Source organism: Candoia aspera, chromosome 1, assembly GCF_035149785.1.
Source record: "Candoia aspera isolate rCanAsp1 chromosome 1, rCanAsp1.hap2, whole genome shotgun sequence".
Lineage (NCBI taxonomy): Eukaryota > Metazoa > Chordata > Lepidosauria > Squamata > Boidae > Candoia > Candoia aspera.
In genome coordinates this window covers 218,819,639-218,835,555 of record NC_086153.1, presented here as the reverse complement: position 1 = coordinate 218,835,555, position 15,917 = coordinate 218,819,639, and the positions used below count along the sequence as shown (strand labels likewise).

The 15,917-nt window shown below is 40.3% G+C and overlaps 1 protein-coding gene across 1 annotated transcript in view; it reads left to right on the top strand.

Moving 5' to 3' along the window:
- Positions 1-760: 760 nt before the first annotated feature.
- The window catches only part of PDIA5 (protein disulfide isomerase family A member 5), a 239,603-nt gene continuing 224,446 nt past the window's right edge, over positions 761-15,917 (top strand). Inside the window, exon 1 of the mRNA XM_063288786.1 lies at positions 761-894. Within this exon, the coding sequence (XP_063144856.1) occupies positions 823-894 (72 nt within the window). The 5' untranslated portion in view covers positions 761-822. The remainder of the gene's footprint in view (positions 895-15,917) is intronic.

Sequence of the window (15,917 nt, the reverse complement as noted above, 5' to 3'; positions counted from 1 at the left end):
ATGCCAGTGTTTCTCAACCTTGGCAACTTCAAGCTGTGTGGACTTCAACTCCCAGAATTCCTCAGCCAGCATGGCTGGCTGAGGAATTCTGAGAGTTGAAGTCCACACAGCTTGAAGTTGTCAAGGTTGAGAAACAGTGCTGTATGCTGCCCTGAGCTCCTGAGAGGCAGGGTGTCAGTCACACTTCACAAAACAATCATGTAAAGCACTCATTAACAGGATAATTTAGAAGTCTGATTTACTAATAGAATAGGTATGCATGTCAGTATGTGTGAAGATGATGCTGTAAGTGCAATACTATGGACATACTATCGAAAACAACTGTGGAAATATTTTTGAAAAACTAAAGATTGTAATAGAAACCTGGATATTTTTATCATCTCTTTGCAGGGCCATTGACACCCCTACAGAAGATTAATCCAAGAAGCAGTGCATATTGTGAGGCAAGACATCTTACTTAAAGATCATTAAAGGGAGAAAGGGGGTAATAGCCCCAGCATTATTTATTAACTAGACCGCTCTTAACCTGCTTGAAGACGACTCCAAGCCGACTCTCCGCCCCCCTCCCCCGGTGAATGAGTGGCTCCCGTTCGACGGCGCACAGGCGTTCTGATTCTCTCTGCCACCTGTTCCTCGCCCAACCCGAGCCGCCCACATGGGAGAGACTACAGCCCCCAGCATGCACCTCACAGCTCACTCTTCGTCTCCAGTACAGTATAGCAGGGTTTTTTTCCCCATGGATTGCGCATGCCTAACCAGACGTGGCAGCAGCCGCTCGTTCTTCCAGCGCGAGCGGGAGCCGGAGCCGGAGCGAGCTGGGTTATGGTTCAGCCGGGGCGCAGCTTCAAGGGGGCTCCGTTCTGCGGAGGGAGAATGCTGCTGCTTATTCTCTTGGTAAGCACTGCTTCGATGGGGAGGGCTTCTCTTTCTGGAGGGCGAGCGGGCGAGCTTTTCTGGGGGCTTGGCTTGGGACCGGGGGAATAGCTGGTTCTGGGATAGTCTGGGGGTGCGGCTGTCGCCCGTGTGTCATCCAGAAGCAGCAGGCGCAAGTTGGGAGGGAGCTCCGTGAGTACCAGAAGTTAAACTTCTTTGGCCTCGGGAGGCAGGGGCGGGGGAGGGTAGCTCACGGGAGGCGCTGCGGTTGGAGCCTGCGAGGATCACTTGCATGGGAGAGTTGGCGGATGGTTGCCTCTCGACTTAAACCCCGGTCTAATGAACGCGGGCGCCCTTCCTGCTGAACGGCTCCAGACGCTTTGCCTATTTTCTTCCCGAGGATTGTTCGTTAACGCACTTTCTTTCTTGCGGTTTTTTAATTGGTAACTGATGGAAGTCATCACCTATTCTCTGTGAGATGGGATGCTTGTGGCAGTTCCAGTTGTTGGCTCTGAATTGCATCTAGGGGAGTATCTCATGCATGTATTTGCTCCTCTTCAAAACAAGACCCTTAAAAATGAAAGCAGAGATCTGCTCGCCTCATAGTAAAAGCCAGTTGTATGCAATAGTGTAGTCGTCTGAATGTCTGCTTGAAAGTATGTTCTGTAGTGTCCTGGGGGATTTTCCCGAGTAAATGTGTGTATAGTCTAAAGGTTAATTGTTGGAGATAGTGCTTCAAACCTGCTACCAAACAGCAACAATTTTTAAAAAAACCCACTTACAGACCACCCTATTCTGATGTGGGATTACTCAGCAGTAAATCCCACTTGGATGAACTCCCAGACCCATAGAATTGCTTTTTTGCTTGATCCTAAATATGTTTACTCAGAATTCTCACTCAGTTTAGTTAGGTGTGGACTTAGGTTCTTCATTTTGTGTAAAGGACTATCCTAAAAATTCTGGTTAAAAATAGCTAGTACTGTGTATAAAAACTACAAATATTTCCTTCAAAGAGGTGAGGTGGGGAAAAGATGGAAGATTGACAGCTGAAATGTACATGGGTGCTTAGATCTGTGACCTTGCCTGCAATGCAACACATGCCTCAATATTTGTTTCCCACTACCCTTGATTCTCTGGACTTTTTCCCTACCTCAGTTTCAAAACAGGAACACTTGGTGAGTATGTTTTTTCCATTTCCTCTGTCATTTTGTAGACTTGCTTTTTATGTATTTTTTTCATGTTTACTATTAACGCTTACTGTTACTACAGCGAAGAACCAAAATTGTCCTTCAGCTAGGAGAAAAAACATCCCCATGCCTAATACTTGGATGACACTACTGTATTCAGTCATATCTGCTGTAGATTTGTTTTTTCCCCCCATTCAATTGTTAACTCAGGTTCCATAGTTGATAAAATGTACTTGACAATTTTATATACTAGCTCTGGGAGGCACTACAATCAGAAGCAATTCTGGCAATATGTCTGCCCTCTCCCTTCCGTAAGATCACTCTATGCATTGTTACATTTCGTATATGAGCTTTCTCACTGAAGGTTTTGGGATAATCGAGTTACCTTTGAAGTTCTGAACATTGAATAGAAAAGCTTTATGATTTCACATTGAGAGTTATTTAGGTGAAGCATGCATACTTTAAATGCAGAAAGTACCACAAGCTGTTTAATATTGCTAACTTGTTAAAATGGAGCTCTTTTTGTGGTGGAGGAAAAAGCTTTTTAAACTCTCTTAATAGATTCTGTAAAAATCTTAACATGAATAACTAAGAAAATTGTTTAATATGAATGCTTGCATGAATTCTTCCATTCAACTTATTGAATAGAATTAAACTTCCTTTAATCCCTTGACAAATAATACTAGAATAAGTGACCTTTTAATTTTCTGATGTCAAGTCAATCAGAAGTATAGTTCCAACACAGAATGAAGGAGTGGTAATCCACTATTCTGAACATAGCAAACAACATATTTCTGTTTCGTTTTCTTTCTCCCTCTCCATTTAATGTATTTATTTACTTCCCCTCTCACCATGGGAGATTCATAATACTGGACTGACCATCTTTGGAAAACTGGAATTGGTTGATCTTCACTGACACTTGTCTTAAGCATGAGCCCTGCCTGTTTACGTGGAAGGAAGAACAGAAATCCAAGTGACAACCTATAATATAGTCTTGATCTGTATTAGAGTTTCTCAACCTCAGCAACTTTAAGATGTGTGGACTTCAACTCCCAGAATGCCCCAGCCAGCATACTGGCTGGGGAATTCTGGGAGTTGAAGTCCACACATCTTAAAGTGGGTAAGGTTGAGAAATACTGATCTATATAGTCAGCTATATGGTGCTAAAAGGCAACCAATACCCACACTAGTGTTTCATTCCTTGGTAAAAATACATGCCTCATGCAGCCTCTAAGAATTTTGCCAAAAGTCTTTATTGAAAGAAGACTCTTGTTGTGAAGCATTTTCTTCTGATATGTTACTGCTACTCTGGAGGAGCACAGCAACTATTTTTGTAGAGATTAGCAACATTTTTGCTAGGTGCTTGGATGCAAATAGTTCTCAGACCACAGATGGAAAATTCTTCTCTTCTAATATGAGCAGGTGTAGATATAATTTCAGTTTCATTATCAACATCTTTCCTGCGAATTCCCCAATGATCTTACTGTGCTTGGATCTCAGTTTTCAACTTGCCTGCTACTGTCTGACTCTTCTCTACTGTGTTGTTTGGTTTGCATATTGTACCAAGCCATGGTTTGATTAATATTAGTGGAATAAGCCACAATGGTCCTTCCCTTTCTGTTGTCCACAAATTTGATAATCCTACTTTTCTAATCAGTCATAAATATAGAGCAGGTGGGAGCTGTGACCAGGAGGACCTCTGTACAAGTTTATCTTGTGTAGCGGTTGTACCCTTTCCTTGACCAGAAGGCTCTTCAGACAGTCACTCACGCCCTAGTCACTCCTCAGTTGGACTATTGCAATGTGCTCTACATGGGACTGCCCTTGAAGACCATTCAGAAGCTACGGCTGGGTCAAAATGCGGCAGTAATGAGCATTTCTCATTACACCCATGTGCATTTGCTGCTACACAAACTGCATTGGTTATCAGTTTGCTTCTGGGGCAATTCAAGGTGCTAGACATTACCTATAAACCTCTTCAAGGTACAGGGCCTGTCTCTAGCTGTTTCTGCCTATCCAGTGCATTCGGGCAGAGTGGATATGCTCCAGGTCCCCTCAATTACATGTTGCCATCCTGGGGACCAAGGAAGCATGCCTTCTCTATTGCAGCTCCTGCCTTCTAGAATAGCATTCCCTGGAGATACACATGGCTTCCATTCTCCAAGAGTTCCAGAAGTCCCTTAAGACCTGGCTCCGTTCCCAGACTTGGACCTAGGGTATCTGTGGAGCCCCCATCAAGTCTTTTTTTCTCAATGTTGGGACTACTCTTTTGGTTTTGGTAGTCATGTTGTTTTAGTTGTATTTTTTAAATTCCTGTATTAGATATGCTATAAGCTGCCCAGAGTCTTTTTGGAACTGGGTGGCCTTAACAAATTTAACAAATGTTGAACAGTACAGGACTTAAGAAAGGAGGCCTACAGAACACCAGTTTACACTGCCTTCCAGCTTGAGGGAGAGCCACTGATGCACATGCTTGGGTATAATTGTTCAACAACTTCTCTGTCCATCTAATGGTAGAGTAGTTGGGCCAGCACTTTGCTATCTTCTCAACTATAACCTCATGGGATACTTTGTCACATGCTTTGCTGAAGTCAAAGTACACCATGTCCATCACATTCCTGTGGTCAGCTAAACTGGTCACTCTATCAAAGAAAGGATATCAAGTTGGTAGATCTTAACTTATTATTGATAAACCCATGCTGGCTCCTGCCAAGCAATGTATTCTTTTCCATATGCTCAGAAACCAACTGCTTAATAATGTGTTCCCAGAGTTTTGACAAGGTTACCTGGGTCCTCTGTCTTCCCTTTTTGGAAGATAGGAATGCTTGTCCCTCTCTGGCCTTCTAGCATTAGGCTTATCCTCCATGATTTCTCAAAGTTCGTAGAAAGGGGCTCTGAGATGATCTCCAAAAGCTCCTCCAAGATTGTCGAATAGTAATTGGTGTGGTCCTGGAGACTTAAATTCAATCATGGCAGCTAGGTGCTCCCTAGCCATCTCTTTGCTTACCACGCATTGCCACTCCCTCTTTATGTCAGTTGTTCTTCTTAGTTCCATTTGAAGACAGATCCCATCTGGGGAGAAGACAAAGCTAGGTTGGTGTTGAGGAGCTATGTCTTCCCACTATCACCTGTTACCACCCTACCGTCTTTTCCTAATGGTAGTCCCAACCCTCATATCACTGACAGCCAAGAAGCCCCTTTTCGTTGCTTGTGGGGAGCTTATGTTCTTTCTGTGCTTTAGCCTGTCTAACTTTATTTCTGCAGATGCTAGCTGTTTGCTGTTAAGCTTCTTGGATGATTATATCTATCTTCCATTTCTCATGCATCTTTCTTAATTCTTAGTTCAGTTGAAACCTTCTTAGAAATCCACAACAGTTTCCCAAGCCGCGGGGTTTTGTTCTGTTTTTTGTTTCATCAGAATATGATTATTTTATTTTTGAAAGATTCCCTAACCTCCTGTGTCTCCTTTGATCTGAAAATTCTGTCCATGGGCTCCCACTTAATATTTTTCTGTGCTTACCTGAAATTCAATGTACAAGCATAACTGTTCCAGTGTTTCTTTCTGGGCTTGGTCTGTTTATTTTATTTTATTTATTTATTTATTTAATTTATATCACTGCCCATCTCCCCCAACGGGGGACTCTGGGCTGTTTACAATAAAAGATAATAAAAATGTATAAACCTAAAATTACAATCTAAGAATATAAATAGAATAAATAGATATAAAACCCAAGAGGACCTGGAATCCTAATCAGTAGGGGGTGCTATGGTGCCAACCATCCCCAGGTGGAGCTGTTACCTTTTCCATCCCAAGCAAGGCAGCAGAACCAGGACTTCAAATCCTTCCGGAAGGCCGGGAGCAAGGAAATCCATCTCAATTCTGGGGGCAAGATGTTTATGGTACATTCTTTCATCTCTCCATCCTTTCTGCCTGACTTTCTTCTGGACTGAAAGTTCTTACGTTTCTTGATGTCATCCTTATGATTCTATATTTCTAAATATCTTAAATGATAGCCAGGTTCTATACAACTTAACAGTTTTAAATTTTGTACTAGATCCTGAATTATACCGTAATCTGAAAGACTTCATAATAATACTCTATACTAGTGTTAATGTTTATAATGAATCTTCTTCCTTGGAAAAAGATGTGGTTTCTGGCTTTTAGGTCTTTAAAAGAATAATTTTCAAGCATACAATTTCTATTGCCCTTAGAACCTTTCATTCAGATTTGTACTTTCTGAAATCACGTGAATATGATACCTGAAGGATAAATATTTGTTCCATATTTTATTCTTATACAGAATTTACATTGATTAAGTTTTTTTTTTCAACAGTACATAGGGTTTTTTCACCTGTATCATTCTGAAACTTGAAAATCTATATTAGTTTGGCACTGTTTAGTCAACTATGCAATGAATTATGAAGCTGCTTCTCTCAGTTTTCCTGGAGGTAATACAGTGATGCAAGTCCAATTTTTAACCATAAATAAGTCCATTTTACTGCAGCAAAATAGTTTGAATATCATAGGTCAAAGATCTCAGGGCAGAAACATGTTCTAACTTGGCATTTGCATTGAAAATCTGTACATTGTGTGTTGTGTTAGAAACGTAGAATCTATCTTTGCAAAATGTTTTTAAAAATTGGCTAATTTGCAAATTTGGAATCTTACTGGAGTCTTTTTTAAAGCTTCTGTAGCTGAAAAGCCTATGAAATTGGGAAAGAAAATCAGTGGTTATAAACATGTGTAATATATAATTATTATATATAATTTACATCAAGACAAGTACTCTATAATCTGTGGTGCAATCCTATCTATGTTTACTCAGGCCTGCTGTGTTAATTAACTGTTTTTGTATGCATGTTAGAATGTTTCTTCTTTATTTCTTCATGCTTATTTTGATGTTTTGTTTTGATCATGTGGAACTGTCCATTGTGAGTTTCCATATGCCTGTTGAGGAAGATATATAGTTGCACTAATAATAGGATATTATTGTGGTGTTCCTGGCTTGAAGTGAGATAATTGGAGTAGTTAATGAAATAGTGGCTTAACACCTTTTTTCCTTCAGGCAAAATATTTACCTGCCAAACCCAAGGTGCTAAGCTTCTAACTTTCTACAATCTTAGCTCTCAGAGACCTTCAGTATTACTATGTATTCACACCATTGCTTGGAGTCAGACTATGAAGTTTTTTCATGTGCATCATGCAAAACCGGAAGCTGCTTTCAGCCAATTAAGCAGTCTGTTATTTATGCAATCTATCAAGAAAAGCCAAGGGTGGGTGGGTTTTTAAAGAAGCATCTTTCTGATTCTTCACTTTATTTTTCACAAATATAATGTGCTTAAAAACTTGACTTAATTTTTTTTCAGGAAAGAAATGTTGTTTTGAAATCTTTATTCAAAGGCTTTTAACTCCCTTCTGAGGATGGCAAAACATCATAGGCCCTACATGTGGCAGAGCAAGTTTTTGTCTGCAGTTCTTGGCAATTTGAAAATAGGAAATAGATTGACCCATGCCATGTTTCCCAAAAAAATTTTTTTAAGAGAAAACCCAGACACTGGACATTAGAACAGATATCTGGCAGGATGGTTCATGTCTAGAGACTTTCTTCCAGTATGTAAGAGGTGTCAAAATGGCTTGGAGAGAAGAATCTTTCAATTGTAAATCATTCTCTTCCTGTTATAGCACTTACTTGTCCAACATAACCCATATACAACAATCTATAGCCAGAAATAAAAGAGCATCTTTTATTTTTCATTCTGAGACCTTGATCTAGCAGTAAAGCTATAAAGGAAATTAAATGCTTTCTTTAGCTTCTCTCTCTGGATATTGTATTGTGCTCTTCCAAAATGTCTTCAATATAGTTGCTTTCTCGCCAGGAGAAACAGTCCTACAGAGACCACACCAAAGATTAACCAAGTATGAAAACTCCATAGGGAGCATAGAAGATAGGCGTTCTGCACTGAAAATATAAAAAGAGAATGAACTTCAGGGATCAGAAGAAAAATGGTCTGACACAATCTGAAGAAAGAAAGTGAAGTTCATTATTTAAAGTTATTTCCTCGAAAGTATTTCTACTATAGCTCCCTTATTTTGCTTTGAATGAGATCAGATTCATACCACTGTTGGTAGGTGGTGCTTCTCCACTGAAACTAGAAGGTATGAATCTTCACAGGTAATGGGAGGCAATCAGTTGCCTGTCCCCATTATATATTTCAAAGATTTTATGACCAATCTAATCTTGATATATTAAAAACCTGTCAGAATAGTCTTGTATAGTGGCCTCGCTATATCAGTGGCACTCTGCAAAATGGACTTGGAAAAAGTGTGAGACTTAGTGTTTTGAAAACTGATACAATAAATTAGGCCGTAATGTTAGGAAAGGAGGTAATACCTGCAAAAGCTCAAGCTGGAAAACCAGTATTATAGGGAGAGGATTAAGGTAGAAACTCTACTTAAACTTTAATTATTGAAAGGCTTTTGAGCCTAATTAATTTTCAAATGGATTTGAAGCTTATTTCTGTCTGGAGCATCAGGATTAATTTTTTGTGTTGTATAATTCTGCTACATAAATATGTAATGTAAACAACTTCATGCATAAGTTGTATGGAGAGCTTACTTTCCCTTTAATTCAAAGAAAAAGAAGTGAAGTTAGCAAGAGCTATCTCAATACATTTGGAGAATGTCAGTGCATTTGGATTGACTAACCCATTTGGAGGGCATGAACCTGGAGAATCCAGGTTTATAATAATATGGACCTTTAATGACCATATATAGAGATGTTCTGATTAATAACATGGTTTTTAACCCCAGTTTTAATCACTGTAACTGTTAAATATATTAAGTAACTAGTGTTTCAGTACTAATTATTATTAGCTAGATAAACCAAAGGCTTTTTTGGCAAATATTACACTAATCTAATTAAAATCTTTCATTTCAGATTTAGTGTATTGTGTTGGTGCTAATAAAGTTCTGGTTTAACATGCTTTATTTTCTCAGCTTAGTAAAGTAAGTAGGTTTTGTAAGATTCTGTAACTGTCAGATTGAATTAGCAGAATCTGCATGCAATTTGTAGAAATAATTTCTCTGGAAGGAGGTTTTGATATGACAGTAAGCATGACCACTACATTACATTAATACAATATTGTATTAATATATGAAGGATTTTCACAGCAATGAGTGTTAGATTAATAAACATTTTGTCTAGATTTTGTCTTGAATTGAAAAGCAATTCAAGCTAGAAAGAGAATTAAACATGGATACACCTTCACCCACTATTGTTCAATTTGTACATCAACTCAGTATGGGAATTTTAACCAAAGAGGAGCATCATCTTCTACAGTTAGCCAGCAAATATATATGCAGCAGATGGTGTAGCTTTATCATAATCTCAAGTAGCAAAAGAGACCAATGAAAGCTGTGTCCCATTTGTGCAGGGATTCCTCACTACAGATCAACTTTGAGGAAACCAAGATTATGAATTTTGCAAAACAACAACAAAAACCCACCCTACCTGTAGCACTGAGCATCACAATATTAAGATAATATGGTTCAAATATTTAGTGTTTGTGTTTCAATTTGCAGGAAACCAGAATGTCCATATTATTCATATTTCATTAAATTCTTAAGGGAATTCATTATTTATTTCATTATTTATTAAACAGATTTATAAGGCTGCCCAACCTACACACGGTGACTCCAGGCAGCTTACAGAATTAAAAACCGTAACAACCCAAAAGACACCCCCCGATGCAGCAAACGCATTCATATCAGCCACTTGATTGGCTCCAAAGCAGCCTGGGGGCCCCAGGCCCGTTGACAGAACCATGTCTTCAGGGCCTTCCAGAAAAGGAGTAAGGAGTGGGGGCCAATCTTATATCTGGGGGAATGATGTTCCAAAGGGAGGGAAGTATTACTTTCTGTATTTGAAATATATAGGATACTTTTCAACGGCTTTAAATTTATTTGAGGCTGAGGCACTGGTATGGCTCCTCTGTGGTCCCAGTTAAACCAATGGATCAGTTTTGTTAAGCTTGGGGCAATTCAAACCAAATTTGAAAAGAAGCTATTCTAGGTTGCTTAGTGCATTCCTAATGCATCAACACACTGAACAAGAAATGGGGATTAATAAAGTAGAGGCCAGACTATTATTGGCTAAAGCTAAATGTTCTGCCTCAAAGTCTAGTCTCGCTAACTGTGGCTGATAGTGATCAGTCTTCCTGAAATGGGACATTGTTGACAGATGGTGACACTGGATATTCTTCTGAGATATTCCTGGCTTTTGATTATGAGTAGGCTATAGCAAAGCTTAAGAAAAGGACTCTGGATAGGGAATCCCAGTTGAACTTAGTGGAATTTCTGTAAGAGTTGATTTGGGAAACCTTAAGTGTTAAATTGGTAATTACAAGCAACTGAACAGTTCACAAATACTACAGTCCTTTTATGCTAATGCAGTTGGACATCTTATAATCAACAGTTTTTGAGAATAATTTCAGAAGAAAGATTCCCTTTGGAGAAAGAACCTTCTCTTACGGTGTGGGTGCTATTGAGTCTTTGGCCCACATCCTTTTTTATTGTGACTCCTTTAGTGTATACAAGTAATTTTTTTTTAATACGGTCTATTAGTGGTAAACAAAACGCTTTGTCACTGCAATGTTGATATTGAAATTGGTTACTTTTTTCCTTAATTTGATAAATTTATATTTAATATATTTGAATTATCATTGTGGGAAGTGATTTTAGCACAAATTGGTTGAAAATGTGATACATAGATTACATTTATATTCTGCTTTTTCTTTAAGTAGCTCAAGGATACATAGATGGATCTCACAACCATATGAACTTTCTTGAGCTGAGGAAAGTGACTGGAAAGTGACAAAATCAGATAGTGAGCTCCATGGTCAAATGTGACCCTGATCCTGAACGTCCCCAATCCAAGTCCATCTTAACCATGAAACTATATACATAGTTTTGTACTGCGGGATAATATTCTATGTTTCTAGTTGGAAGGAAATTGATGCAAATATATCTCCTACCTAACAAATAGTAAATTGATTTTTTTCCCTACCACTTGAAACTTTCATTTACCCAGGATAACAAAAAAAAAAAAACAGTTTCAATCAAGTTTTTCATGGATAAGTGTACATGCCTATGATAGAGCAATTAATGAGTGAAAATTCAGGCAGCTCAGCGTTTGTTTGGGGTTTTTTTAGGTTTGGGTACAGAAATTTACCAAATAAATAAAAGTTAATTTCTTTGCCATTTGAAAAGCTGTGTAGCAGTTAATATCATGGCCAGATCCTGTTATTTCATCAAGATCGTATCACTTGCTATGCTGCTTTAGCACTAATGTTACCTAAATGCCATTGGTCCATTAATGAGTACCATTATTGGGGTGATGATGATTTGAAAAGCAGCAGTGGTGATGTGAAGTTTCAATATGACAAAAGGTGATACTGTAGCTTAGATGCAGTTTAAAGAATAAATACTGTGTACAAGTGAGTTACCTAAAATTATAACAGTTTGTCACCTAATTAGAATTATTTTTCTCGTAAGTCTATTATTATTCAACCAACCTGTATTTTTTTTCCAGAGCTTCAAAATGAGCTATATATTGGTGCAGAGTGATGACATTCAAAAAGACATGCCTGCTGTTGAAATCAATGCAGCAAACTGGGAAATCATGCATGAAATACTTGCCAGCAAAATAAAGGAAAGGTTATGATGCTAATCTTAAAGCTGTAAGAATTAATGCTGTCAATTTTATTACCTTTTGTTTTTGTTTTACCTCCAATTGAATATTAACATCTTAATCTGTATATAGAAACAGAATTAATTTTAAAATGAGACATGGTTACTTGAACATTAAGTACAATGGTTCAGAAGACTTAAGCTTGAATTGATTGAATTAAAATTTATCAGCAAGTTTAGTTGTGTTCATTTAGAACTTAATCAAGACATTTGACTTGGGCTGGGTACATATATCACTGAGCTGTATGGTGGTTTGTTTGATTTTGTGACACTACCGTGTATGGTTTGTAAGCAGTGGTTAGAATAAAACTATACACACTGTCAGTTCTATTGCCAGGGTCACATTGGAGTATTTTAAGGAAAGAAGGGGACCTGAAGAATTGCAGTTCCTTGGTGACTACTAAGTCAACGTACATATGCTTGTCATGTAAAGTCTTATATATGTCTATTCAGAAGTAAGTCCTATAGGTCCAATAGGGTTTATTCCCATGTAAGTGGCCAGAAGCTTCCTGCCTTAGTCTGTGTCATGTTCCCGTTCCGATGTTTATGGTTCCTCGTAACGTTTCACATGTCATATCTGCAGTTGCGTGCCTGCCTGGCCACACTGGTAAATTTCCTTTGTGCTGACTTGTGATCTTCTGGAATGTATGTTTGGGTTATCTCTGCTGTTCAAGGTTACTTTCTCAGGCCGATTCTAACGGTTGCTAGCATCTGGGGTGGGTGGTTGCTATGCTAGCCTGAGGGGAGGGTTTGCAACAGGAGCAAGGCTTTTTAAGTTTGTAATTGGCGCGCTTTTGCTCATTCTCAGCTTTCTTCGTACTTTGCATACTATTCATTCAATAAATTAGTTTTCTCTAGTAACTACTGATGAGACTCCTTTTATTGGAATAGGCAATCATTACATAAAGCTGAGAATTCTTTAATATCAGTCCACTAGCATCCATCCAGTTTCCTGTGAGGAGTTTAATTAGCGATGACTGAAACTGCCCCAACCTCAACCACCGGCTCGGGGGAAAGTCAGCTCTCCAGAGGTGGGGAACAAGAGCCCATGGGACCGCAGAGAGAGGGGACTCTCACGCCAGGGTCGGATGACCTCTCCGAGGCAACGGATTCCAGTTGCGATATGGAGAAGGCAGTGACGTCAGTGGTAGTCAAGAAGACGGAGGGACCCTTGTATGGGTCGCCACCAGCCCCAGCCAAGCCGGTGTATTCCTCGCTGTTTCTGACCGTGCAGATCACCAAAAGGATGAGAGCAGTGACACCAACGGAGATGGAGACGGAGAAATCCCAGCAGCTGGAGGCGAGGATGAAATCCATAGAGGATTTGTTCGCAAAGTTAACCTTTACCAGGGACGCTCAGAAAAAGAAAAAGACGGGAGGTAAAAAAGGTAGTGACTCTCCTGACACCTCCGCATCCCCAACCCCCCCTCCCCCAGTAGACAAACAAGGAAAGCCACGGAAATATTGGGGGGGAGGGCCCCCGCCGAGCAAGCCTCCAAAGAAAGCCGCCTTACCTTCCCCAAGTAGGGAGCAGAAGGAGAGAGGACGGAGCCGGGAGGGGGGAAGACGTGTGAAAGTTCGACTGGCAGAGGCTCAAGAAATAGCGCCAGAGGTGCAGGAGGAAGAGCCACCACAGCCACGAAAGGCTAAGCAAAAAAAGAGACACGATAGCCCAACCCGGGTCCGATATCGAGACTTTAATGTGAAGTTTAATGGCGATCCTACAAAGCTGTCATTTTTTTTGACTAATGCACACAGCTATATGGAAGAGTTTGGGAGCGTGTTTCGTTCTGAGCGGGCTAAGATTAATGCTGTCGCGACCCAACTAGAGTAGAGGGCAGCAGACTGGTTCGTGAGACTGGTTGACATGGACGCTTTGGAGTTGGATTGCTTTGATGATTTCATGTGGGCAATGAAAATGCATTTTGGTGATCCTCTAGCTGAGGAAAAAGCAAAGGTAGCCCTAAGGGAGTTGGTTCAAGGCTCCAGATCAGTGTCGGACTATGCGCTGGAGTTTCAAGCACTCTCCGGCAAAGTAGAGGATTGGTCTGCCACCACCCTTGTAGAGATGTTCAAAGATGGACTAAGACCAGATATACTACGATGGGCAGTTGTATGGGGCGACCCAGCAACGCTGTATGAGTGGATACAATTGGCTGCGAAGGTTGAACAAGCCCAAGCTAAGTATACTCAAACTAAAAGAGGTCCCAAACAACAAGTGATGGGGAAACCTACAAGGCCAGCAGCTACTGCTAGCAAACCAGTGAGACGGTCGTGGCAAGAAGAAAAAGAAAGCCGTTTTGCCAAAGGATTGTGCCTGCGGTGTGGAAAGGAGGGGCACCTGGCAGCTGCATGTCCCCGCAGGAAACCAGAGGAACGGAGAGACAGATCGGGGGGGAAATCACCAGTGGCACCGAGGAAGCTGAAAGCGACAGTAGCAGAGCTGGTGGAGGATGTGGACTTGTTTTATGGTGGGCAAGACGAAAAAGAAGCCTCCCAACCGGCGGAAAACTCCAGCCACCTGCTCTAAAAAGCGCCAAGGAGCAGGTGGAAGAAGAGGGGCGCGATCATGTCTCGGTGAGTGGAAATTTCCCAACGTTGACCGTGAGACTTAAGCTCGGTTCCCGTACAAAAACTGTGGAACTATGGGCTATGATTGATTCGGGATGCTCACGTTCCTTAATGCATCCTGATGTAGTAGCTGCTTTGGAGTTACCCACCTTCCCGTTGAAACGTCCCATGATTTTCACCCAATTGGATGGATCTATATCGGGGAAAACCGGTCACCCAGTCTACAGCATTAGTGGCTTTGCAACTGGGTAGCCACTGGGAAAAGTTGCCCTTTGTGGTGGCACCAGTGGGTGGTCCCTTGGTCATTCTGGGGATGCCTTGGTTTGTTCAACAGAACCCTAGTATAAACGGGGTACACCAATCATTACACCAATCATTACAGTCTGCCTTTCCCCAGATGTATCTGACTGCTTCTGGGCCACTGAAACGATTCCTGCTCAGCCATCCTGGGCTGAGTCCTGCCAAGAAGCAGGAATTATCCAAATCCAGTCTACTTACACTGTGGTGTGAGTTCTGACAGCAAGATACACAAGCAGCAGCCCTTAGTAGTGGTGAGGGTGAAATGAACTTAAGTAGAGACAAAACACTGTAGAAGCAAAAGGGATTTCAGTATTATTTCAGTGAGGGGTTTAAGTGTCATACCAGGAAACCTAAGGGAGATTCCTGAAAAGAAGCACAAAATATGCTAACATGCTGTTTTCAAGGCCAGATTGAGCATAATGAGCTGGTGTAAAAATACCTTTAGTTAACCAGACAAAAGGTTGGCTGTCGATGATAGTAGCCTTCTGGCACAGATATGTAGCTGGGCTGCCAACAAGATAATGCATATTATAAATCTGCCTGAAATCAGAGGCCTTATTTAACATCTTGGATTCATGTTATCCTGGATATTAAATATAGGTAATTCTCATCAACCTTGAAGGGAAGTGCTTCAGGATAATTAGTTAATATTGGACTACAGCTGAAGACATTACGTTCTATATACTTGCTAAGTATTATTAAGAATAATTTGTTCCCATCCCTGATTCTCATTTAATGGGTTGATACACTTAGTGAATCTCTCTAGCCTTCCTTCTAGTAGGTAATAACATGGCATGCTTTTTTTGATTAATTTTTACAAATGCATTCTTTTCACAAATGGTATCTGGAACAAATGTGTTAATGAAATAACATTGGAGTATGCTTCATGAAGAATTGAATTCAGCATTCATCGTGAAAAGAAAAAGAAAAAATAATCTTTGTAAATTCTGCTAATTGACCACATTACAATCATTGGCTAATTAGTAAATAGTTGTGGAGGGTTCTTTCAGGAGTCATTTTAAAATTTGCAGGATGCAACATCACTAGCTGGGTATACAAAGCTGAGGGAGATGAAAAGAGAAGATGTCTAGAGCATCACTGGTACTCAATGAAGGACAAACAAAACTGAACATGGGTTAGACCTGCTATTAAGGCCTACCTTGTGGTGATAAGGGCAGCGAAGCCAAAGTCACTTGAATTCGTTCAGAGTTGGACTCCATCCTTGTTGCAGGTCTGGA